Source organism: Boleophthalmus pectinirostris, unplaced genomic scaffold, assembly GCF_026225935.1.
Source record: "Boleophthalmus pectinirostris isolate CB_2022bp ecotype Guang Dong unplaced genomic scaffold, ASM2622593v1 HiC_scaffold_2, whole genome shotgun sequence".
Taxonomy (NCBI): Eukaryota; Metazoa; Chordata; class Actinopteri; order Gobiiformes; family Gobiidae; genus Boleophthalmus; species Boleophthalmus pectinirostris.
In genome coordinates this window covers 42,161,050-42,188,694 of record NW_026571152.1, presented here as the reverse complement: position 1 = coordinate 42,188,694, position 27,645 = coordinate 42,161,050, and the positions used below count along the sequence as shown (strand labels likewise).

The following is a 27,645-nucleotide window of genomic DNA, read 5'->3' as shown; positions in this document are numbered from 1 at the left end:
TCATCTCAAAATGGGGCAGGCGGCGATGCTCCCGACCCGGAGAGACGAGACCTACGAGCTCTACCAGTGGTTCAGGTCAGTTTGTCTTCACACGTTTTTAATCTCACGATAATTCACCACAATTACACAAAAACTGGACCGAGAAAAATGATCTAATATTTGAGGAAACGTTGTAAATAACCAAAAAGTGCAGTGTTCAAATTGACTCTCACAGAAGCAGTTTTAACATTTTCTCAGGGTTTATATGAGTCCAATCTGTTTTATTTTTTGTGAATTTAACCCTCTCAGGCTCAAATTAATTTTTAGTATCAGGAAAAATCTGATATTTGGGGAAAATTATAATATGGGGTAGTAATATACAATCCTGACTTTTTTATCCTTTGTAAACAAAAAAAGTATTTTGCACTTCTGGCAGGTCGTAGTAGTAGCGTGTAGTCATTCTTGCACAGTCTGCATCGTCCATGTTTATCAGCATGGATGTCAGAAAAGGCTCCTGAGTAAAAAAAGCTCATAAAATATGGATGTGGAGTAAGTAGGTAATTGGAATTTAGCTGTTGCAAATCTGCAACGTCTGCCTGGAGAGGGTTAACATTTTTGGAAATCTTAATTAAGTAACACTGGACCAAAGTTCCTGTTTAACCCCGAAATCAAGAGTTGTATTAACGTTTTGAGAGTAAACGGATCTCACTTTGAAGGGTTATCCTGATTTATCGAAACAACACACAGAGGTGTTTTATTTTTACACTTTATTTGAGTGAATTTAAGATGAAATTATGAACAAAACTGGTTCAAACTGGTTCTACTCTCACAAGAGTTTGAAGTGGAGGGTGGGAGGGGCCAAATTAACACTAAACAAAGGGAAGTTGAATTAACACAAAGGGAAGTTGAATTAACTTCAGCCACATCAACTCTGGCAAGTAACTCCAACTCAAAACCCGTATTTAACTTTCAAATTGTTAAAATTTTGCTTTTTGTGTTAAAAACAAGTCTGAAATATTTTAAACTGATATTTTAACCTTGAAGTTTTTGCTGTGCACATTAGGCATGTTTTAGGATTTTTCTGATATTGTCTTAAGCTTCTTACTCGTGTATGAGTTTATGCATGTTAAAGGTTCAGTGTGGAGGGTCCGTCACCTGCTCGTCTCCATATAGATGTACGTAGAATGTTCCACAGTAAAGTGAAATGAAAATGTTGTCACCTCAGAACAACAAAGGAGAAATTAAATTTGTCAACTGGACAAAAGTTTATTTTGGTCGAAAACGTTTCTCAGTTCATCCAAGCTGCTTCTTCAGTTCTTTTTAGACGCTGGTGACACTTCCTTATATCTGCCTAAAGATATTTTTGAGCATTAAATAAACACCTGGAGTTGTATAAATGTAAAAGAGATCAGTTTAATGTCAGACTGTGGACAATTTAAGCCAAAGTATGAACATCTTCATGGAGACAAACAGGTTATGGACCCTTTCTAGAAAAGTTGATATGTTAAATTCTAATTGTGTTTTTCATTTTGTGCGTCTCAGCGTGTTTAAAAATGACAATGGCGCCGTAAACAAAAAGGACGAAGCATTAACCAGCCCCGAGTTCAATCCATAAATGAACAGTTTTTGCTGACAGGACACTGTTTGTGTCTCCGTCTCGTGACAGGAAGTTCATTCACGAGTGTCCGAGTGGCCTCATCACGCTGCACGAGTTTCAGAGACACTTCTGCGACAGGACCGGGGGGCGGGGCTCGGCCGAGTACGCAGAGGAGCTGTTCCGCACGCTGGACAACAACGGGGTGAGGTCATGTGACTTCTGTTAGGGCTGGGAATTGCAGAGTCCCTCACGATTCGATATGATACTCGATACACGGCTCACGATACGATATTATCAATATGTTATAAATGAACATGAACCCAACAACTGCATTTACTAAACTAAAATAAGGCTCACAGGTTCATTAACTGACAAACAGAGACAAGTGATTTACAAAACGTGACATCATTTAATATTACTGTTATTCATTTGTTTCTTTTTGTTGGAGTGACTTTAAGAGTGACTATAGAACATTCACAAAACTAAAACTAAAACCAATTTAAAGATTCACCAAAGCAACTGTACAATAACTTTGTCCTTAAAATATAAAACAGAGCAGAAGGAAAGCAGCAGCTCGTTCACAGGGCCACCGCTCCACCAGGTGATGTGTCAAAGAAGATCACCGTCCATCCATTTTCTTTCGCTTTATCTGGGGCCGGGTCATGGATGCATCAGTCCAAGCAGGGACTCCCAGACTTCCCTTTCCACACACACGTCCTCCAGCTCCTCCTGGAGGATCCTGAGGTGTTCCCAGTCCAGAGACAAAGTCCCTCCAGCATGTCCTGGGTCTTCCCCGGGGCCTCCTCCTGGTGGGACATGCCCGGAACACCTCCCGAGGGAGACGCCCAGGAGGCATCCAAAGCAGATGTCCGAGCCTCAACTGGCTCCTTTCGACATGAAGGAGCAGCGGCTCTACTCCGAGTTCCTCCTGTGTGACTGAGCTTCTCACTCTATTTCTAATACAAGGGCTCAGACTAGGGTTATAACTTTTTGAACTTTTTTCCAAAATCAAAGTCGTGCATCATGATTGGATGAACTTTGGTATAATTGAAGAAACCAAACTCCATTTTCAACACTCTTTTAAAAAAGTCCCCCCAAAACAAAAAATATTAAATACACATTACAGCCAATGATATAAAATGAAATGTGAAACCGCTAAGTTCTCACAATGGACCATTACAAGTCAATTTGACTGAAAATGGATCAATAATAAGTTGTACTGTCATCATAATACTGGAGTTTCAGTTTCTATTCTTGCTTCACTTTATAAACCATTTGATTCATCGTCGCTAACAACACTGACAATCATCATTTTTGGACTTTTATTTTCCTATTTTATATGATCTTTACCCTGATGATGTGTTTTTTTCTGTGTTTTTAAAGAGAAAATTGCCTTTGGTTATTTTATGATTGAACAGATATGAACCTTCTAACAGTTTTATTCTGGTTGTTGCTTTACCAAAACTTCATTTTGAGTCCGGGGAGACTTTTTTCAAAAATATGACCAACTGAAGGTCAATTCCTTTCATTACTAGCAAGAGTTCATCAAAATATGATACAGGGTGTAGAGGTTGTAAAAAAGTTATGCCGCTTGTATCGTCGATCTCGTCCTTTTGGTCCTTACCCAGAGCTCATGACCAGAGGTGAGGGGAGGAACGGAGACTGACGGTAAATCGAGAGCTTCACCTTTCGACTCAGCTCCTCTTCACCACAACGGTCTGATACAGCGACCGCATCACTGCCGACGCTGCACCTGTCCACCTGTCAATCTCACGCTCCATCCTCCCCTCACTCGAGAACAAGACCCCGAGATACTTGAACTCCTCCACTTGAGGCACCTATTTTAGGGTCCAGGGTGATCTTTTTTCTCGAAGAAGACCCTAAAACGAACATTATATTTCATGTTTCACTTGTTAATAACCCATTACATGAACCTAGAACAGTGACCTGCCAACGTAAAACACACGCTTCTCAATCCACGAGGCCTGACGTCGAGCGGCCGGGGCATCTGACAACAAAACCGACCAAACCGTGGACAGCGGGTAACAACGGCGCTTGTAACGATCAACATCAGATACACGCAGGAGCTTTACATGACGAGCCAGAACTCAGATCGAGCGCATCGGGATCTAGGAGCGGTGGCACTAGCAAATAAAACAGAGACCCAGTTATGTAATAGAGGATTGTGTTCACTTGTTACACATTACAGTGATTAAGAGGCTGGTTCACACTTGCCCTGGATTGGTCCTGGATTGGTCCTGGTTTATCCCTGCGGTAAATTTGGTTTTGTTCTATTCCAGTCCGGGTTTAGTCTGGATCAGCTCTGGGTTTACTTTCAGATGTTTGCAGTTTGCGGCGAGCTCGAATAAAGAAATACCACACATTTCTTAGAGAGTTAGACAAGTTCGAGCTTTTGTGACTGACTGCAGCGAGTCGTCCGTCATTACCCAGTCAACGTTTCATTCTTTGGCCCAACAGTGTGCCGCAGCCAAGATAAACTGTTCCCCCGTGGCCCTGTTCCCCAACAAACTGTTCCCCGCTGCCTGGTGTGTTTGGTGGTGTGTTTGGTGGTGTGTTTGGTGGTGTGTTTGGTGGTGTGTTTGGTGGTGTGGTGGTGGTGTTGGTGGTGGTGGTGTTGTTTGGTGGTGTGTTTGGTGGTGTGGTTGGTGGTGTGTTTGGTGGTGTGGTTGGTGGTGTGTTTGGTGGTGTGGTTGGTGGTGTGTGTTGGTGGTGTGTGTTGGTGGTGTGTTTGGTGGTGGTGGTGTGTGGTTGTGGTGGTGTGGTGGTGTGGTGGTGTGGTGTGGTGGTGTGGTTTGGTGGTGTGTTTGGTGGTGTGGTGTGTGGTTGGTGGTGTGTGTGTGTGGTGTGTGTTTGGTGGTGTGGTGGTGTGGTTGGTGGTGCGGTGGTGGTTGGTGGTGTTGGTGGTGTGTTTGGTGTGTGTTGGTGGTGTGTTGGTGGTGTGTTTGGTGGTGTGGGTTTGGTGGTGTGTTTGTGTTTGGTGGTGTGTGGTGTGGTGGTGTGTTGGTGGTGTGTTTGGTGGTGTGTTTGGTGGTGTGTTGGTGGTGTGGTGGTGTGTTTGGTGTGTGGTGTGTTTGGTGTGTGTTTGGTGGTGTGTGTGTTGTGGTGTGTGTTTGGTGTGTGTTTGGTGGTGGTGTGTTGGTGGTGTGTTGGTGGTGTGTTGTGTGGTGGTGGTGTGTTTGGTGGTGTGTTTGGTGGTGGTGTTTGTGGTGTGTTTTGGTGGTGTGTTTTTGGTGGTGTGTTTGGTGGTGTGTTTTGGTGGTGTGTTTGTGTGGTGTTTGTGTGGTGTGTGGTTGGTGTGTGTTTGGTGGTGTGGTTGTGGTGGTGTGTGTGTGTGTGTGTGTGTGGTGTGTGGTGGTGTGGTGGTGTGTTTGGTGGTTGTGGTTGGTGGTGTGTTGGTGTGTTTGGTGGTGTGGTTTGGTGGTGGTGTGTGGTGGTGTGTTGGTGGTGGTGGTGCGTTTGTGGTGTGTTTGGTGGTGTGTGGTGGTTGGTGGTTGTGTTTGGTGGTGTGGTTGGTGGTGGTTTGGTGGTGGGTTGGTGTGGTGGTTTGGTGGTGTGGTTGGTGTGGTTTGGTGGTGGTTGGTGGTGTGTTTGTGTGTTTGGTGGTGGTGGTGGTTTGGTGGTGGTGTTGGTGGTGTGTGGTTGTGTGGTGGTGGTTTGGTGGTGGTGTGGTTGGTGGTGTGTTTGGTGGTGTGTGGTGGTGTGTTTGGTGGTGTGTTTGGTGGTGGTGTTTGGTGGTGTGTTGTGTTTGTGTGGTGTGTTTGGTGGTTGTGGTTTGGTGGTGTGTTTTGGTGGTGTGTTTGTGGTGTTTGGTGGTGTGTGTTGTGGTGGTTGGTGGTTGGTGGTGGTGCGTTTGGTGGTGTGTTTGGTGTGGTGTGGTGTTGGTGGTGTGTTTGGTGTGTTGGTGGTGGTTGTGGTGGTGTGTTTGGTGGTGTGGTTGTGGTGGTGTGTGTTTGGTGGTGTGGTTTGGTGGTGTGGTTGGTGTGTGGTGTGGTGGTGTGTTGGTGGTTGTGGTTGGTGGTGTGTTTGGTGGTTTGGTGTTTGGTGGTGTGTTTGTGTTTGGTGGTGTGTTTGGTGGTGGTGTGTGTGTTGGTGGTTTGGTGTGTTGGTGGTGTGTTTGGTGTTTTGGTGGTGTGTTTGGTGGTGTTTGTGGTGTGTTGGTGGTGTGTTGGTGGTGTGTTTGGTGGTGTGTTTGGTTGGTGTGTGTTTTGGTGGTGGTGGTTGGTGGTGGTGTGTTGGTGGTGTGTTTGTGTGTTTGGTGGTGTGTTTGGTGTGTGTGTTTGTGGTGTGGTGGTGTGTTTGGTGGTGTGTTTGGTGGTGTGGTGGTGGTGTGTTGGTGGTGGTGTTTGGTGTGTGGTGGTGTGGTGTGTGGTGGTGTGTGTGGTGTGTGTGTTGGTGGTGTGTGGTTGGTGGTGGTGTGGTTTGGTGTGTGGTGGTGTGGTGGTGTGGTGGTGTGTTTGGTGGTGGTGTGTTTGGTGGTGTGTGGTGTGTGGTGGTGTGTGTGGTGGTGTGTGTTGGTGGTGTGTTTGGTGGTGTGTGGTGGTGTGTTTGGTGGTGTGTGGTTGGTGGTGTGGTTGGTGGTGTGTGTTGGTGGTGGTGTGTTGGTGGTGGTTTGTGGTGGTGTGTGTTGGTGTGGTGTTGGTGGTGTGGTGGTGGTGGTTGGTTGGTGCGTTTGGTGTGTTTGGTGGTGTTTGGTGGTGTGTTTGGTGGTGTGTTTGGTGCCCACTTGGTGCCCACTTGGTGCCCACACGCTCTGGACCTGCTGCCGTCGTCACTCCGCTCCAGCTCCACGGCCCAAACCAAAGCACTTTTGTTTGTACTTTAAATAACACGTGGTGACGCTCTAGAACATCATGTGATCACAGACTGAACCATTATTGATCATTTGTTACATTAGTTCCCTGATTTATTGACAGTGTCGGGGAGTAACAGATTACATGTACTGGAATTAAGTAATCAGAGTACAAATTATGAGTAACTGTATTCAGTTACAGTTACTGTTTCAGTGAGTGGTAATTGGATTACAGTTACTTTCCCTGAAATAAATGGATTACACGGCGGGATTTTCCTGTTTTTACATTTTGGGCTAAACCACGACTAAAACCAGGACTAAAATCGGGACTAAACCAGGACTAAAACAGGTCTAAACTAGGACTATAACCTGGACTAAACTCGGAGTAAAACCTGGACTAAAACCAGGACTAAACTAGGACTAAAACCTGAACTAAAGTAGGACTAAACCAGAACTAAAACCAGGACTAAACTACGACTAAACTAATACAATATGACATTAACAGTAGTGTGGACATAATTGTGATTACATATAAAAATCATTTTTCTATCAATAATATTTTTAATCTGGTCAAGTAAAGACTGAACAAACAAGAATTTTCAGGATGTGGTTGCTATATTCATGTAGTTTTAAAAAGCATGACAATATCAAGTAATCCAAAGTATTCAGATTACATTATTTACTTTAAGTAATTTAATGGATTCCGTTACAAACTACATTTTGGGGGATGTAATCTGTAATCTGTAGGGGATTACATTTTAAAAGTCACCTTCCCAACACTGTTTATTGAGTTTATGAGTTAATAAAGCACCAGCCTGTGGAGAGTTACTGGGTTGTTTTGATTTTGTTATAATTTGCTTTATGGTTTCTGAGTACAGTTAATTTAAACCTTAAAACCCTTTGATTTGTTAATTGGTCACTTCAGGGGCGGGGCTAAGGGGTATTTAAGGAGACCTCTGCTCATTCTGCAGCTGTTCTTTGACCATGGATGTGGGGACCAAACATACAGCCTATGGTACTGACTCTCTTCACGAACCATGACAACTGTGTAAACATTTTGCCCGAAAATCCAGAATGATCTCTCTGTAGCCTGGAAATGTTCAAACAAGTAAAAACTGCTTGTGTGATCTGTGTCTAACATGTTCTAAAACTCTAATAAACTGTTCCAAAACAAGCATGAGTTTATCCTTCCGTGTGCAGGACGGGCTGGTGGATTTCCGGGAGTTTGTTCTGGGCGTCAGTTTGCTCCTCGAAGGTTCCGCGGTGGAGAAACTGCACTGGTCCTTTAAACTCTACGACAAAGACAAAGACGGAGCCATAACCAGAGACGAGATGCTCGGGATAATGCAGGTACCACACGAACTACGACAGGTACCACACGAACTACGACAGGTACCACACAGACTACGACAGGTACCACACGAACTACGACAGGTACCACACAGACTACGACAGGTACCACACAGACTACACAGTACCACACCAGGTACACACAGACTACGACAGGTACCACTACGAGGTACACACGAACTACGACACCACAGGAACTACGACAGGTACCACACAGACTACGACAGGTACCACACCTACGACACTACGACAGGTACCACACGAACTACGACAGGTACCACACGAACTACGACAGGTACCACACGGACTACGACAGGTACCACACACGACTACGACACGGTACCACACAGACACGACAACTACGACAGGTACCACACGACAGGTACCACACGGTACACGACAGGTACCACACGACTACGACAGGTACCACACAGACTACGACAGGTACCACACAGACTACCACACAGACTACGACAGGTACCACACGACACGACAGGTACCACACGAACTACGACAGGTACCACACAGACTACGACAGGTACCACACAGACTACGACAGGTACCACACGAACTACGACAGGTACCACACAGACTACGACAGGTACCACCAGACTACGACACGGTACCACACAGACTACGACAGGTACCACACACGAACTACGACAGGTACCACAACAGACTACGACAGGTACCACACAGACTACGACAGGTACCACACAGACTACGACAGGTACCACACAAACTACGACAGTACCACACAGACTACGACAGGTACCACACAGACAGGTACCACACGACACGGTACCACACGACTACGACAGGTACCACACGAACTACGACAGGTACCACACAGACCACAGGTACGACAGGTACCACACAGACTACGACAGGTACCACACAGACTACGACAGGTACCACACGACTACGACACGAACTACGACAGGTACCACACAGGACTACGACAGGTACCACACTACGACACTACGACAGGTACCACACGGTACTACGACAGGTACCACACGACTACACAGGTACACAGGTACACAGGTACCACAGACTACGACAGACAGTACCACACACTACGACAGGTACCACACAGACTACGACAGGTACCACACAGACTACGACAGGTACCACACGAACTACGACAGGTACCACACGACTACGACAGGTACCACACGAACTACGACAGGTACCACACAGACTACGACAGGTACCACACAGACTACGACAGGTACCACACGAACTACGACAGGTACCACACGACTACGACAGGTACTACGACAGGTACCACACAGACTACGACAGGTACCACACGACTACGACAGGTACCACACGAACTACGACAGGTACCACACAGACTACGACAGGTACCACACGACTACGACAGGTACTACGACAGGTACCACACAGACTACGACAGGTACCACACGAACTACGACAGGTACCACACAGACTACGACAGGTACCACACGAACTACGACAGGTACCACAGGTACCAGGTACCACACGACTACGACAGGTACCACACAGACTACGACAGGTACCACACGCACACGAACTACGACAGGTACCACACAGACTACGACAGGTACCACACGAACTACGACAGGTACCACACAGACTACGACAGGTACCACACAGACTACGACAGGTACCACACGAACTACGACAGGTACCACACGAACTACGACAGGTACCACACAGACAGGTACCACACGAACTACGACAGGTACCACACGACTACGACAGGTACCACACAGACTACGACAGGTACCACACGAACTACGACAGGTACCACACGAACTACGACAGGTACCACACAGACTACCACACAGACTACGGTACCACACGACAGGTACCACACGAACTACGACAGGTACCACACGAACTACGACAGGTACCACACAGACTACGACAGGTACCACACAGACTACGACAGGTACCACACGAACTACGACAGGTACCACACGACACACACAGGTACCACACGACTACGACAGGTACCACACGAACTACGACAGGTACCACACGAACGACTACGACAGTACCACACGAACTACGACAGGTACCACACAGGACTACGACAGGTACCACACGACTACGACAGGTACCACACGAACTACGACAGGTACCACACGAACTACGACAGGTACCACACAGACTACGACAGGTACCACACGAACTACGACAGGTACCACACAGACACGAACTACGACAGGTACCACACGAACTACGACAGGTACCACACGAACTACGACAGGTACCACACAGACTACGACAGGTACCACACGACTACGACAGGTACCACACGAACTACGACAGGTACCACACGAACTACGACAGGTACCACACGAACTACGACAGGTACCACACTACGACAGGTACCACACGAACTACGACAGGTACCACACAGACTACGACAGGTACCACACTACCACACGAACTACGACAGGTACCACACGAACTACGACAGGTACCACACGACTACTACGACAGGTACACACGGACTACACACAGACAGGTACTACGACAGGTACCACACGACTACTACGGACAGGTACCACACAGACTACGACAGGTACCACACGGTACCACACAGAACTACCAGGTACACGACAGACAGGTACCACACAGACTACGACAGGTACCACACAGACTACGACAGGTACCACACACGACTACGACAGGTACACACGACAGGTACCACACAGAACTACGACAGGTACCACACAGACTACGACAGGTACCACACGACTACACTACGACAGGTACCACACGACTACGACAGGTACCACACGAACTACGACAGGTACCACACACTACGACAGTACCACACAACTACGACAGTACCACCACACGAACTACGACAGGTACCACACAGAACTACGACAGGTACCACACGACTACGACAGGTACCACACGAACTACGACAGGTACCACACGGACTACGACAGGTACCACACAGACTACGACAGGTACCACACAGACTACGACAGGTACCACACAGACTACGACAGGTACCACACAGACTACGACAGGTACCACACGAACTACGACAGGTACCACACAGACTACGACAGGTACCACACAGACTACGACAGGTACCACACGAACTACGACAGGTACGAGGTTCTTCAGGTCTGTTTGTGATGTGTAACGACATTAGATCGTGGTTTTAAGTTTTGTAATATGAGGCCTGATACTTCTACTTGTAACTAAAAAATTACAAACGTAAAATGTGATTATTGTAAAAGTCTCTGTGATTCTTTTTGTCACAGGCCGTTTACAAAATGACTGTGGCCGCGTCGCTGACTCCACAAAACCCACTGACGCCCGAAGAATGCACCGCCCGGATCTTTCAGAGCCTCGACAAAGACAACGACGGTGACTTTTCCTACATGTTTACATAGTATAAACCCTCCCCCCGATACACTGCGAGGACCGGGCCTCCTCCTGTGTTTCTCATGCCTCTAAACAAGAACTAAAACTAGGACTAAAACCACATCTAAACCAGGTCTAAACCAGGTCTAAACCAGGTCTAAAACCAGGAAAACTAAAACCAGGACTAAACCACTAAACCAAGACTAAACCCTAAAACCAGGTCTAAACCAGGTCTAAACCAGGTCTAAACCAGGTCTAAAACCCGGTCTAAACCAGGTCTAAAACCAGGTATAAACCAGGTATAAAACTAGGTCTAAAACCAGGACTAAACCAGGACTAAAACCAGGACTAAAACCAGGTCTAAAACCAGGTCTAAACCAGGTCTAAACTAGGACTAAACCAGGTCTAAAACCAGGACTAAAACCAGGACTAAACTAGGACTAAACCAGATCTAAAACCAGGACTTAAACCAGGTATAAACCAGGTCTAAACCAGGTCTAAACCAGGTCTAAACCCAGAACTAAACCCAGAACTAAAACCAGGACTAAAACCAGGACTAAAACCAGGATTAAAACCAGGACTAAAACCAGGTCTAAACCAGGATTTAACCAGGACTAAATGATCCAGAATGAACCAGTCCATGAAAATACTGTCGTACATAAAACCAGTCCGTGACCACTGCTCTAAAACACAATTCATCAACTTCTCACTTGAAAACCTCCACTTCATGACATCACAAGGTGGATCAGAGCATTTTGAGCTTTGCAGATGTAAACAGACTAAAAATAAAGAGTCACTCAAACATGTGAATGAAACAAAACTCAACTCCAGGTCTGATTTTGAGGAGGAAATAACAGGTTTTTAAGGTTTTACAACAAATTAGGCCCGATATTTTTACTTGAAACTGAAAACCCCATCGGTCGTGTGTCGGCGCTTTTACTCGAGTACAGTTTTTCAGTTCTTTGTCGTCGTGTACAGCTCCGGGTCTTTGTTTTGTGTCGGGGGGAGGTCCGGGCTGTAGCCGGGCTCCCGCGGCGACGCACAATCGTCCCTTTTGTGTCCGTGACCTTGTTGTGTCCGCAGCCGTCATCAGCCTGCCGGAGTTCACGGAGGGAGCGCTCAGGGACGCCTGGATCAGAGACATGCTGGAATGTGACCCCGGCACGGTGACGGCGGAGAGGAACTTCAAGAGACACCCGCTTTAGGGCACGACCCGCAGCACGACCCGCAGCACGACCCGCAGCACGACCCGCAGCCCGACCCGACGCCGAGACAAACCGACCGACTCTAACCCCCCACGAAACAGGCCTGAAGAAAAATGTAAAAAAGTGACCCCAGTACAGTGACGCCCAAAATCTGTGTCACTCGTTCATTTGTTTTTCAAAATAAAACCAAAAATAAGAAAATGAAAAACAACGATTTTCTTCATTATTTGTCTCCAAAACCAAAATTCAAAAAAAAAAAAAAAAGAACAGATAATGATTTTTTTTTTTTTTTTTTTTTTTTGATTTTGTGTTTAAATGAAAAATGGAAAAACGGATAATGGACTGAACCAGGACTAAACCAGGTCTAAACCAGGACTAAACCAGGACTAAACAAGGTCTAAACCAGGACTAAACTAAACCAGGTCTAAACGAGGACTAAACCAGGACTAAACCAGGACTAAACAAGGTCTAAACCAGGTCTAAACAAGGTCTAAACCAGGTCTAAACCAGGACTAAACCAGGTCTAAACCAGGACTAAACCAGGTCTAAAACCAGGACTAAACCAGGACTAAACCAGGACTAAACAAGGTCTAAACCAGGTCTAAACAAGGTCTAAACAAGGTCTAAACCAGGTCTAAACAAGGTCTAAACCAGGACTAAACCAGGACTAAATCAGTCTCAGTCCTGATCTCAGTCCTAGTCTGGTCCTGGCCTCGTCCCGGTCTCAATCCTGATCTTGTCTCAGTCTGGTCCCGGTCTCAGTCCCGGTCTCAGTCCCGGTCCCCGTTCTCAGTCCTGATCACCCTCCGGGCCCATTCCAAAACTCCTGGTTCAGTTCTGGTTTAGTCTTGGTTTAGGACTGAGATTGAGACCAGGACTGAGACCAGAACTAAGACTGGGACCAGACCAGGACTGAGACTGGGACTGAGGTCGGGACCAGACCGAGACAAGATCAGGATTGAGACTGGGACTAGACCCGGACTGACTGAGACCAGGACCGAGACTACGAATGAGACAGGTTCAGTCCTGGTTTAGACCGTTATCCGTTTTTTTTTTTTTTTTTTTTTTCCATTTTTCATTTAAACACAAAATTGAAAACTGAAAAAAATGAATCATTATCTGTTTTTTTCATTTTGGTTTTGGAGACAAATAATGAAGAAAATATATATATATTTTTTTTTTTTCATTTTCCTGCTTTTGAGTTTTATTTTGAAAAACAAATGAACGACTGACACACAGATTACACACTTTAGGGATTTTTTTTGGTAAAGCATCATTTTGTCCTAAATTTAGGATTAACTTCTTCTTTTCGTCTGACAGAAGTGTTTGTTTTTGCGCTGTACACGTTTCAGTTCCTTCCTGTAGCCTTCCTCCGTGCTGGTGTGTTGTTGATGTGTTGTTGATGTGTTGTCGTGTCTTGTTCTTGGTTTTGTTTACGTCCCCTTCGATCTGACGCCTTAAAGAAATTTTAAAACAAAAAGCAGAACAGGAAAATCTGAAATCAGCCACACCCAACCAGTGCAAAAACAAACTACCTCATTTCTGTTCTTGTTGGAAATGTATCTGTCCTTTGTCTTTCTGTTTGTCATTATTTTGTGTTTATTTTATTTATTTATCACTGATGTGTGTTTTAGTTTATAAAGTGAACATTTGGAGTTTGGGGAAAACACAATTTCGATCCCCCTCTGTTACATGATGTGATTAAAAATAATGTTCACTTTGACTTTGACTCAAGACCCGAGGTTTTAAAATAATCCGTGTGTCATTTGTTTATTTGTTTTTCAAAATAAAACCAAAAATAATAATAAGAAAAAAATGGATAACAACCGTTTCCTGTTTATGAGACTTAAACTGCGATGCCGCACTGAACCAGGACTGAACCAGGACTAAACCAGGACTAAACCAGGACTAAACCAGGACTAAACAGGACTGAACCAGGACTAAACCAGGACTGAACCAGGACTGAACCAGGACTGAACCAGGACTAAACCAGGACTAAACCAGGACTAAACCAGGACTGAACCAGGACTGAACCAGGACTAAACCAGGACTGAACCAGGACTGAACCAGGACTGAAACAGGACTAAACCAGGACTGAACCAGGACTGAACCAGGACTAAACCAGGACTGAACCAGGACTAAAACAGGACTGAAACAGGACTGAACCAGGACTGAACCAGGACTAAACCAGGACTAAACCAGGACTGAACCAGGACTGAACCAGGACTGAAACAGGACTAAACCAGGACTAAAACAGGACTGAACCAGGACTGAAACCAGGACTAAACAGGACTGAAACCAGGACTAAACCAGGACTAAACCAGGACTGAACCAGGACTGAACCAGGACTGAAACAGGACTAAACCAGGACTAAACCAGGACTGAAACCAGGACTGAAACAGGACTGAAACAGGACTAAACCAGGACTGAACCAGGACTGAACCAGGACTGAAACAGGACTAAACCAGGACTGAACCAGGACTGAACCAGGACTAAACCAGGACTGAAACCAGGACTGAACCAGGACTGAAACAGGACCGAACCAGGACCGAACCAGGACTAAAACAGGACTAAACCAGGACTGAACCAGGACTGAACCAGGACTAAACCAGGACTAAACCAGGACTAACCAGGACTGAAACAGGACTAAACCAGGACTAAACCAGGACTAAAACAGGACTGAACCAGGACTGAAACAGGACTAAACCAGGACTGAACCAGGACTGAACCAGGACTAAACCAGGACTAAACCAGGACTAAAACAGGACTAAAACAGGACTAGACCATGACAAAACCAGGTCATTATTAGTTTTTTCCATTTTTCATTTAAACACAAAATCGAAAAATTGAAAAAACAAATCATTATCTGTTTTTTTTTCATTTTGGTTTTGGACACAAATAATGAAGAAAATAGTTGTTTCATGTTTATTTTATAGGCAGTGGGTCCGTCAAAACAAAACAAAATTATGATAATAATAATACAAAAAAAAATATATATATAATAATAATAATAATAATAATAATAATAATAATAATAATAATAATATGTTTAAAAATGCAATAAACAAAAAAGAAAAAAAAATAGTAGCCTGTACAGTTATAACTGACAGTAGCCGGTGTTACGGTCGACCAGTGTAAAATGTTCTTTAGGTCTTATAAAATAGGTCTTATAAAATATTAATTAAACAGATTTTAATTTTAATTTTATTTTATTTTTTTTATTCACAGCATTAATAATGTCAACCACGAGGACGCGTCATTTTTGCCACTTGTATTTTCCAGTTTCCATGGCGCGCCGCTAGAGGTCGCCTTCGCTCCTTCATTCGTCATATTTTCCAGCTCTTTTGGCTTCTTAGCTCCGAGTTGTTGCTTTAGTGATAAATGATAATAAAGTTTCAATGTTGTGTGTCTGTATTAAAGTTCAAATTAATGAGAAAAATTGCTTCCACTTCCCTGAATTGTTTTTAGCTCGGATGTGACTAACGCCCGGGAAATTTACGCAACACGACATGTCTAAATAAGGAAATGTGACTATAATTGTACAAAAAGTCACAATCAGAACCTTAAATTGGAGTTTCTGTTTGGATTGGGTGATCTCGGAAGTTGGAATGAATCAGAATATTCGGTATTTTGAAGCGAAAATGAGATTATAAACAAAGTCGTAAACGCAAAACTCGTCTCCCGTGTTTTCCCCGTCGTCCCGTGAAGGCATCATGGGAAAAGTTCCTGCTCCTGGACCAATCCCGGAGCAAATCCACGCAGCAACAGGGCGGGATTCTCCAGCCACGACGACCCGAGAGGTTTTTTTTTTTCCTTCTTCCACGCCACTCGGTCACATCATGGCGTAGCGATGCGGAGGAACCGACGGGATCTGGACAAGTTCGGGAAAAATCTGCCGCGTTCTGGCTTTGGAATACCGCCTTTTCACGTCACATCCAAGAAAGAAATTCCCACTTTCTGCCTGAGAAAAGTTCGGTGAGTTTGAGTTTTGTTCGGCCGTGATTTTACGCACGTCTCCAAAAGAAAGCTGCACGGATTACGCCGCTTTTTACGCAAACGCTCCGCAGCCTGTTGCTTTGACGCACGCTTCTACTCGCCGCTTCTGCTCGCGAAACAAACTTGTCACAACTAATTTCTCACATTTTAAGACGAATATAAGTTTTTACGGACGCGCGTTTGCAGTGTGTTTGCGTTTTGGCTCGTGGTGTTTACGCGTAAAAAGATTAACGTAACGCGAACAAGCGCCGTTAAAACAGATAATCCGAAAAACGCTGCTCCATTGTCTCAGAGGCTCCAACTCCACGAAATAAAGTTATAATTTTGGTTCAGAGTCACTTCTAATTGCGTTAATAATCGTCGGTCCGCAAAGTTTTTAGTTATAACTCGTTTTTACGCGCGAGTTTGCGTAAAAACGTCACATATCACGCGTTTCCTGTGAGTTTTAAACCGAGTTCTAATGTTGTTTTCTCTTCAAAAACTGAAATGGAGTTAAACCACGACTAAAAGCAGGACTAAAAGCAGGTCTAAATCAGGTCTAAAATCAGGACTAAAGCAGGATTTAACCAGGACTGAACTAGGTTAAAACCAGGTTCTAAAACCAGGTCTAAAACCAGGTCTAAAACCAGGTCTAAAACCAGGTCTAAACGTCTCTGTCCTCGTCTCTGTCCTCTGCTCCTGGAGGTGGTTGTTGTTGGTGTTGTGATGTTCTTGTGTAATTGATTGATTGATTGATTGATTGCATTTACATAGCGCCTTTCAAAATACCCAAAGCACTTTACAGTTCATTATTCAGTCACTCCACACTCAGTGGTGGTAAACTACTACTGTAGCCACAGCTGCCCTGGGGCAGACTGACAGGAAGCGAGGCTGCCAATCTGTGCCATCGGCCCCTCCAACCACCACCATCACCCACCCACACACACACACGACACTTTCATACGAGGCAATGTGGGTGAAGTGTCTTGCCTAAGGACACAACGACAGTTTTTTGCCACTGGTGCCTCCTGTGGCTCCTGATGTTCCCAGTGTCTCCATCCAAGTCCCACCCAGACCCAACCTGCTGAGCGTCTGAGATCTGACAGGATCAGGCTTTGACAAACTGGTGAAAATGACCTGATCATAAACTCGTCTCTGTCCTCGTCTCTGTCCTCGTCTCTGTCCTCGTCTCTGTCTCTGTCCTCGTCTCTGTCCTCGTCTCTGTCCCTCGTCTCTGTCCTCGTCTCTGTCCTCGTCTCTGTCCTCGTCTCTGCCCTCGTCTCTGCCCTCGTCTCTGCCCTCGTCTCTGTCCTCTGCCCTCGTCTCTGCCCTCGTCTCTGCCCTCGTCTCTGTCCTCGTCTCTGTCCTCGTCTCTGTCCTCGTCTCTGTCCTCGTCTCTGTCCTCGTCTCTGTCCTCGTCTCTGTCCTCGTCTCTGTCCTGTCTTCTTCCTCGTTGTCTGTTCTCGTCTGGATCTCTCTAACTCGTCTCTGTTCTCGTCTCTCTGTCCTCGTCTCTGTCCTCGTCTCTGTCCTCGTCTCTGTCCTCGTCTCTGTCCTCTCTTGTCCTGGAGATCGTCGTTGTTGTTGTGAACTTCTCGCGTGTAAATGACCTGGTCGTAAACTCGTCTCCGTCAGATCCTCCCGTTTGTTTGGTGGAGTCGTGTCATTTGATCAGCTGTTTTGTTCTTCTTGCTGCTGTTGACCTTTTCAAACCTGTTTCTGTTTTGTTTGTTTTCCCTTCGCTTCAACCCGAGCGGGACGACGGTTCAGTTCAGGGTCAGTTTAGGTCCGTGTGTGTTTTAAAACTTCTACATCACACAAAACGGACAAAATTGTGAACTTTAAATCACGTTTTATGTTGTTTCCTCCTCAAAAACAGAGCTGGACTTGTGTTTTGTTTCATTCACACAAATTTGAGTCAAGAAAATTTTGACTTTTGGGACACACGTGATTTAGTTGTGTGTTGTTTGTCCCTTTGTTTAGTCACTCGTTTGTTTTTATCCAGGACTGAACCAGGACTAAAACCAGGACTAAAACGGGACTAGAACCGGGACTGAACCAAGATTGAACTGGGACTAAAACAGAACTAAACCAGGTCCAGGACCAGACCGGGACTGAGACCAGGACTTAGACAGGGATCAGACCAGGACTGAGTGTTGTGTGTCCCTTCGTTTAGTCACTCGTTTGTTTTTTATAAACCTGTGTGACCCATTTTCTGGCACAAAACTTATTATTTCTTAACAATGTGAATGAAACAAAAAAACACAGCTCCAGTTTGTGACGAGGAAACACTCGTCTGAGTTTGTGCGGCTCGATTATGGAAAAATCCTTCTCATGATTATTTTGGTCAATATTGAAATCACCATTATTCAAGCGATTATTTTTTTGTTACATGATGCATTTATCTGGGGTCGGGTCGTGGGGCATCAGTCTAAGCAGGGACTCCCAGACTTCCTTCACCCCAGACACTTCCTCCAGCTCCTCTGGGGGGACCCCGAGGCGATAAGCGGAAGAAAATGGATGATGCATTGTATGAATGGAGCAGGAGCTGTGTTCAAGTGGAGGAGTTCAAGTATCTCAGGGTCTTGTTCTGGAGTGAGGGGAGGACGGAGCTTTTGACAGGTGGACAGGTGCAGCGTCGGCAGTGATGCGGTCGCTGTATCGGACCGTTGTGGTGAAGAGGAGCTGAGCCGAAAGGAGAAGCTCTCGATTTACTGTCAGTCTTCGTTCCTCCTCTCACCTCTGGTCATGAGCTCTGGGTAATGACCGAAAGGACGAGATCACAGATACAAGCGCTTGAAATGAGTTTCCTCCACAGGGTGTCTGGGCGTCTCCCTTAGAGATAGAGTGAGGAGCTCAGTCACACGGGAGGAGCTCGGAGTAGAGCCGCTGCTCCTCCACATCGAGAGGAGCAGTTGAGGCTCGGGCGTCTGTTCCGGATGCCTCCTGGACGTCTCCCTCAGGAGGTGTTCATGTCCCACCAGGAGGAGGCCCCGGGGAAGACCCAGGACACACTGGAGGGACTATGTCTCTGGACTGGCCTGGGAACACCTCGGAGTCAACCCCAGAGGAGCTGGAGGAAGTGTCTGGGGTGAAGGAGTCTGGGAGTCCCTGCTTAGACTGCTGCCCTCCCCGGATAAGAGAAAATGGATGAATGATGCATTTATTCAGCATTTCACTCTCAAAAAACACCCACTTTGTTATTGATAATTTGCGTAAAACATTCAAACTGAAAATAAATTCAGGTTACAAATCTGAACCTTAGAGCAGTTTTGTGATGTATAAAACATAAAATGAATAAAATAAACTTTGAACATGAAATAAGGCAGAAAAACATAAATGTGTCAAAAATAAACTCTATATCCAACTCTTCTACAATCTCTGTATTAAAAAAAATATATAAATACATAAAATATCCCAAAATAAACTTTGTTAAGCTTTTAAATAATTTGATTTTATGAGTTTGGAGATGTTCTGACACACAAATCGTCATCGCGATCAAAAGTCAGTTAATTGCACAGATTTGGTTTGAGTAAATCTTTATTATTCACCTGTTCACATCTCCAAAGCTCAAAACGCTCTGTTCCACCTTGTGATGTCATGACACTGTAGTTTTCAAGTGAACATCTCCTTTTACCTTTTAGTTCTGTAAAGATTGACAATTCCAGCAGGGCTTAAATGATCTAAAAGTTTCTAGTGAAAGTGTGTGGAGTTTAAAAACACAGAATTCCCACGTGACATCACAAGGTGGAAGCGAGTGTTTTCTGTTTGTGTGTTGAACATGTTTTAGACGTCGTCCTCTGGTCTTTGGAAGCAGCAGGGACGGAGCCGCTCTGGGAGGGATTTGATTTGAGGGTTTCCTTTTCCCAAAACCTTAATTAGAATCTCGGCTCGTGGAACTTTTGAACTGAACGTGGAATTTTAGACACGGCTGCTATTTCCACCAAAACACACACTGGAACTTCCACAGCGACTGCTTCTGCCGGGGGTTTTGTGTATGTGTGAGGAGTAACAGATTACATGTACCAGAGTTAAGTAATCAGAGTACAAATTATGAGTAACTGTATTCAGTTACAGTTACTGTTTCAGTGAGTGGGAATTGGATTACAGTTACTTTGTTGAAATAAATGGATTATATGATGGGATTTTAAGTATAAACTAGGACTGGGTATCGTTAAGCCGGCGATACGATACATACCTCGATACACAGTCCACGATACGATACATATCTTGATACAGTGCAATACGATACGATATATTTCAAATCGATTTGATACGGTTTAATAAATAATATTTGCTAAATCGTCCCTGTGGTACTAAAAGTGTTTATTGAACCACTTCTTGTGCAAAGTTCATATGAAACGCAAACATTTTAATCCAAAAAACAGTGAAAATGTCAAATGTGTCGCATAAAAAAAGATTCTTTCCTCTGAACTGTTGTGCTGTAACAAAATAATGTTGTAAAATAGAGCAAAAAACACTTTTAGTGATATATTGATACAGCAGCCCACGATATCGATACTGTATCATCATATTAAATGATTCGATATATCGATATTTCAATATATTTGCACACCCCTAGTCTAAACCAGGACTAAACCAGGACTAAACCAGGACTAAACCAGGACTAAAACCAGGACTAAAACCAGGACTAAACCAGGTCTGAACCAGGTCTGAACCAGGTCTAAACCAGGTCTAAACCAGGTCTAAACCCAGGACTAAACCCAGGACTAAACCCAGGACTGAAACCAGGACTGAACCTGGACTGAACCTGGTCTAAACTAGGACTAAAAACAGGACTAAAAACAGGACTAAAAACAGGACTAAAACCAGGACTAAAACCAGGACTAAAACCAGGACTAAAACCAGGACTAAAACCAGGTCTAAACCAGGACTAAACAGTGTGACACTAACAGTGCTGTGGACATAATTTAAAGCAGCAGTGACCTCATGTAAAAATAATTTCTCTATCAATAATATTTTTAATATGTTTAAGTAAAGACATGTCTTTTTATTTTCTTCTAGCAGATAAAACAAAACATCTTACGTTAAAACATCCTCGTCTTTGTTTCTCTACAGTAAAACAAAAGTCTGTTCATGGAGACTTTGGCTCAACAGACAATTTGAAGAAAACAAACATGAATTTTCAGGATGTGGTCGGTACGTTCATGTAGTTTTAAAAAACATATCAAGTAATCCAAAGTATTCAGATTACATAACTTTACAAACTACATTTTGGTGTATGTAATCTGTAATCTGTAGGGGAATTACATTTTAAAAGTCACTCTGGTTTTGTGTTTCCAGTGTGTTTTCTGGAGGCCTGTATCATTCTGTACATTACTCACTGCTGCTGTTGTGGCTCATGACTCGGTTTGGTGCTGGATCTGTGTTATTTATAGTTTTACATCAGTTAAGTGTCGGTTTGTGGAGGAAAAGTCGACACACAGGTGACGTTGTTCTAAAATTAAATAAAAGACCCAGACTCCAGCTCTGAAAGCTCCACCCAGAGGACTTTTCCTGCCTGTTAAAAGCTCCATTTAACAAAATAAAGTGTCAGTTTATGGAGGGAAAAGTTGAAACACAGGTGACGTAGTTCTAAAATTAAATAAAGGACCTTTACTCCAGCTTTATCATCGACACAGAAAACTACAAAACTACAAAATGCACAAAGAGGTGATTTTCTGTCAGTTTTATCGTCCATCTCACAAAATAAACTTGTTATTGTATTTTTATTATTCTAATCACAACTCTCTGTCGGGTGACCAGGTTTTCAAAATAAAAAAACGTGGCGGTTTGTGGTGGTTGTTAATGAGGCTTGACTGATAGGTTTGTTTTTTTTGTTTACTGATAAATCAGGAGATTTTTTTTTTTTTACCCAGTAAATCCACTCATTGCAAGACACTAAACCAGGTCTAAAACCAGGTCTAAAACCAGGTCTAAAACCTAAAACCAGGTAAAACCAGCCTAAAACCAGGTCTAAAACCAGGTCTAAAACCAGGTCTAAAACCAGGTCTAAAACCAGGTCTAAATCCAGGTCTATTTTAGGACTAAACCAGGTCTAAAACCAGGTCTATTCTAGGACTAAACCGGGACTAAACCGGGTCTAAAACCGGGTCTAAAACCGGGTCTAAATCCAGGGTCTAAATCCAGGACTAAATCCAGGACTAAATCCAGGACTAAATCCAGGACTAAACCAGGACTAAATCCAGGACTAAATCCAGGACTAAATCCAGGACTAAACCAGGACTAAACCAGGACTAAACAGGTCTTATGGTATTTTTGCATCACATTCCAGCCTGTAAACAAAGTAAACGACCACTATCAGCCTTTAGCCGTAAATGTGTACACGCTGCTGTAATTCATTATATGTGTAAATGCTGATCATTCACACTTCTGTTCACAGCTCATTTACATCAGTGCAGGTTCAGTCACATGTGCACAAACTAGAGTCACTTTACACGAGAACAATGTAAGAAAACATGTTTATGTGTGAGAGCTACAGCAGCAAAACAACGAGAAAGAACCGAAACACTCACACAGGCTCCTCTCAGATCACAAGTCTGCACGAGTAAGTGGATTCGTGTATAGGACACTCTGGTTTAGACCTGGTTTTAGTCCTGGTTTTAGACCTCGTTTAGACCTCGTTTTAGTCCTGGTTTGGACCTGGTTTTAGAGCTCGTTTAGACCTCGTTTTAGTCCTGGTTTAGACCTGGTTTTAGTCCTGGTTTGGAGCTGGTTTAGACCTGGTTTTCGGCCTGGGTTTAGACCTGGGTTTAGACCTGGGTTTAGTCCTGGGTTTAGACCTGGTTTAGACCTGGTTTTAGACCTGGTTTTAGGCCTTGTTTTAGGCCTTGTTTTAGACCTGGTTTTAGACCTGGTTTAGTCCTGGTTTAGTCCTAAAATAGACCTGGTTTTAGACCTGGTTTTAGACCTGGTTTTAGTAGACCTGTTTAGACCTGGTTTTAGACCTGGTTTAGTGTCCAGCAATGAGTGGAATTACTGGGGGAAAAAAAAAAAAAGGATTTAGCCCAAAATGTGAAAACAGGAAAATCCCGCTGTGTAATCCATTTATTTCAACAAAGTAACTGTAATCCAATTACCACTCACTGAAACAGTAACTGTAACTGAATACAGTTACTCATCATTTGTACTCTGATTACATAACTCCGGTACATGTAATCTGTTACTCCACAACACTGATGTCAGGTGAGGAAATAATGAATATTTCTTGTAGGACATAAGGAACAAGAAAGAAAACATAAATATGATTTCATAGGAAAGTTCTGCGAGGAAATGAGGATTATATTGATATTACAACCTGAAAAAATGTGTGTCGAATGTTCCCATCACAGCTCCAGGAAATGTTTACGGCATCAGCTGCAAAGTGTGAGTTCCGTCTGTGTGGCCCGTGTCGTAAAAGTTCAATTATAAACCTGGAAAAACAAACAACAAAACATAAGCCACGTGTTATTTTTAGTAACATCTTAAATATGACGACGGTGACTGTCCAACTGTATTTTTATCTCCGTCTCGCCTCGTTGGCTCCTTCACGTCACCACGAGAGTTTCTTATACGACCCGGGGCTGTGGTTTAGTTTAGTTTAGTTTAGTTCTGAAGTTTTTCTGCCCCCGCCCGGGTTCAAACGAGCTGCAGGTATTTTCAGACAAGTAAATATCAGGGTTTTGGTAATTAAAGGCACCGCTTTGAGCCGACGATGTAATTATGAAATCACACTCCCCCGTCACGTGTGGATCGAGGAAAAAGAAAAGGGTTTGGGTGTTTAAAGATTTTATATTACGCAAGTTTGACTCTTTTGAGCTTTAAGTCTTGTTATAATGTGGTTCACTCCTCAAAAACTGACCAGAAGTTGTGTTTTGTTTCATTCACACAGGTTTAAGTAGTTTATTTATTATTATTATTCTGTTTACATCTCCAAAGCTCAAAATGCTCTTTTCCACCTTGTGACGTCATGGAGTGGTCGTTTGTCTCATGCTTGTCTCCGTGAAGAAGTTCTTGCTTTAAATCAGGGGTGTCAAACTCATTTTGGTCCGTGGGCCGTATCCAATCTACTTTCATCCCAAAGGGGCCGGATCAGAAAATTAATGTCATATAAACCCCAAAAATAACAATAAATTCAAATATTTGTGCAGAGAAACACAAATATATTACAGAAATCTTTTTAAAAATATTATAAACAACCTGAAACTTTAAGAAAAATACAATTTCAACACAAAGTTTTAACATGAACTTGTCTGTAAACAGGAATAAGTCAGTTTTTGTTGTAAAATCCTGCACTCGGCTCCACTTTTCTCATGTTGGACATTTTTCTGATGAGGGTGTCACGGTCAACAGTCAAAACGATCGTCCTTTAAGAGCGTTTGGAAAGAGACAAGTCTTCATTTGTGCTGCTCTGGTGGGAGGGGCCACGTACAGAGACGCTGGAGACGCTGCTGTGATAAACACCACAGAAAATTAACAAGATTTTAATAGAAAATATCATTCAAATATTTTAGTAGAAAATCAGCCGAGGGCCAGATTAAAGGTCTTGGAGGGCCGGATCTGGCCCCTGGGCCGTATGTTTGACACCCCTGGTTTAAATGAAACAGAAAATGCACACGAAGGTTCTTGTAGAGGTGCAAATGCAAGGAGCAGTAAAAAAAAAAAAAAAGAAAAAATGCACAGCGCACTCAGATGGTCGATGTCCAAAAGTGTTTTTCATTTTTAAATGTTTTAGCAAAAAAAAAAAAAAAAAAGCCTTCGTCAGATCATTTTTCTTGCTTTGGACCACAGTTCACAAGTTCTTCCTTTGCCAGAAATGTTCCTCATTAAAATGTCCAGATTCTGAACAACAAGGAAAAGTTTTATATTTCAGTTTGTCGTGTCGAAATCTGGAAGTAATGAGCTCAAAAAACGCCTAAATATGAAAATATGAAGAAATGTTTAAAGTTCAGTTTGTAAGTTAAGTTAACGTGTCATTTGAATTTGCACTAAAATATTTTGAAATGCAGTTATTTATTTAGTGTCTGGAGTAATGTGACGTACTTTTATAAGAATCTGGCAGTAGAAGTTTAACGATATCCAAGTCCCACAATACGATATCGTCACGGTCTGAACTTCATAGTGCGATATTTATTACGATATCGTGGAAAAGCTCACGATATGGAGGACAGGCTCATGATTAGGGACGTAACAATGTCCAAATCTCTCGGTACGATATTTTCACGATAAACATCTCACGGTACGATATTTTTTGTGATAGTTTGTGGAGGTCAACAAAATTGAATGTTACTTTTTCTCGAACTGTTATTTCTTCTTGTCGTCTGCACTGAAATGGAGCAAAGGATCATGGTCTATGTAGTTCTAACTCTTCATTTAAGCAAAGAGACTTGTGATTCGATATATTGTGATGGTCCACGATATTATTGTGAGAACTTTGACGATACGATATCACAATATTTAAGATATTGTTACGTCCCTGTCTGGCAGAAGAACATTATTGCTCTAATGTTTTTTTTAAAAGGAGGCGGAGGCAAATAAACGTTTGCTTCTTTCCACTTCTTTTCCAAATTATTATTATTATTTATTATTATTATTATTATTTTATTATAATTTTTTTTGTAGACTATATTCGTGATTAGTAACGTAAAAATAATTGCCTTTATCTGTTAATTACTGCTGGAAGATAATGCAGTTTATCATTTATGGAAAAAAAAAAATCAACTTTTTCAAATTTTGTAAAAGTTTATTGTCAATTCTTCATACGAAACATGAAGAATGTAAATTGTGTTTTTCACTCCTAAGTGTATAAATAAATAGTAAGGTTACACCCTTATAGTCAGAAAGCCCTCATCATCAGAAGATCCACTAGTCAGAAAATCATTCCCTCTTCTATTGGTTTGTCAGCAACATTTCTCTTGAACAACTGAATATATATTTGATGAAAGCAACAGGGAATAATCCCTGGATATCAGGGAAGAATTAGTAAACTTTTGGATGTTTACCAATTAAAAATGGCTGCAACATCAAATTTTTTAGAGATATTGACAGGAAAACACATAATCATGTATAACAGCATCAGCTAAGGCCAACATGACTTAATTTGTTGGTTTACAAACCCACCAATGCTTATTAAAAGAAAAAGATTGAAAATCAAATTGAAATGAAGGTTGCAGAGCTCGAATTACTGAACATTTTGCAAGTTGTTGCCTGAAAATCAAACAATTATTAACCCTGTTCCACTTAAGACAAACATTTCCACCCAAATCATTATTTCCTCAAACATTTTTGCTGTATTTTAAGGGTTTAATGTATTTATTACTTTTAATATTTACTTTTTAAAATATTTAAAACTTGAAATACAATTTCATTTGTAACAATTTGTAACACGACCTGAACATGGATTTTCTGACTAGAGGCTCTTCTGATGATAAGACTGACCCGTAATAGTAAATGGAAAAATCCAAGTTAGGTTTGAACAATTTATCATTTCGGACCGAAATCACAATCTCAGACAACATGATTTTGGGAGCATCAAAGCCGTGATTTTTTGCAGTGCTCCTGAAGCCCAATTTTAAAGGCAAAGTTTAGTTCTGCGTCGACTCATCACACACTGCTGCCGTCGTTTTTGTAAAGTTTAACATGAACCATCTCAAATGCAACAGAAGCACAGAACAGACTCACCATGAGCAGAACACCCCTCTGTCACAGAAACAACACTCATATTCCACTGAGTCGTGTCCTTTAGTCCGACAGAAGCTGAACCACATCAGCGACACAAGGAGCGAGATGTTTTTTCAGCGCTTAGTTTATGTAAATGAGCCATGTGGTTTTAAGTTTCTTTTCTGTAAAACATAAACAAATGTGTGCGAACGGTCCAGCGTCAAATCGTCGGTGCAGGACTCCGGTATGATGTGAGTGTCTGTGAGGTTTGCAAATGTTCATGTGCACTAAAAAGTCGTGGATGAAATCGAAATCGCAATATCTGCCTGAAAAATTGCTATTCAGTGTTTTCTTAAAAACGTTCAGCCCTCGTCTGAGTGTTCTTTTGGGAGACGCAGATTCCTCGCTTCCTTAGACTTAGATCTATTCAATTTCATTAGTTTTATTGCTCAAAATCGTGCGTTCTTATTCGAGCGTCTTCACCTTTTAACAGAACTATAACTAAATAAATTTAATGCTGTAGTGTGGAACCTTTTGGCCTGTGCAAAGCAATAACATCACCATGGAGACGAGTGTAAAGATCCTCCATGTTCAGTTAAATAAAGAGGTCACAGAGAAGAAGGAATTTACAATCTGGACACGAGTCGTCAGTGTGTTTTTATAGCTGTGACTCGCCTCAGCGCATC

The 27,645-nt window shown here is 43.1% G+C and overlaps 2 protein-coding genes across 5 annotated transcripts in view; both read left to right on the top strand.

Annotated features, from left to right (window-relative positions):
- On the top strand, positions 1-12,464 carry si:ch211-245j22.3 (uncharacterized protein LOC563798 homolog). The gene is made up of 5 exons (XM_055155131.1): positions 1-75; positions 1,646-1,778; positions 7,587-7,736; positions 11,018-11,123; positions 12,204-12,464. Exons 1-5 carry the CDS (start codon positions 11-13, stop codon positions 12,323-12,325), a joined length of 576 nt encoding a protein of 191 aa, XP_055011106.1. The 5' UTR covers positions 1-10; the 3' UTR covers positions 12,326-12,464.
- Positions 12,465-15,879: 3,415 nt separating this feature from the next.
- The window catches only part of ppfibp1b (PPFIA binding protein 1b), an 85,526-nt gene continuing 73,760 nt past the window's right edge, over positions 15,880-27,645 (top strand). For 3 of the 4 annotated variants that reach the window (XM_055155126.1, XM_055155125.1, XM_055155124.1), the window contains exon 1: positions 15,880-16,300. The gene's annotated coding sequence lies outside the window, so the exon portion shown is untranslated. The remainder of the gene's footprint in view (positions 16,301-27,645) is intronic. The other variant, XM_055155127.1, reaches the window with a different exon arrangement.

Coding starts and splice junctions, on each gene's coding strand:
- si:ch211-245j22.3 (XM_055155131.1), top strand. CDS start 11: ATGGGGCAGGCGGCGATGCTCCCGACCCGGAGAGACGAGACCTACGAG. Junction 7,737..11,017: donor AGATGCTCGGGATAATGCAG/GTACCACACGAA, acceptor TTTTTGTCACAG/GCCGTTTACAAAATGACTGT. Junction 11,124..12,203: donor CCTCGACAAAGACAACGACG/GTGACTTTTCCT, acceptor TTGTGTCCGCAG/CCGTCATCAGCCTGCCGGAG.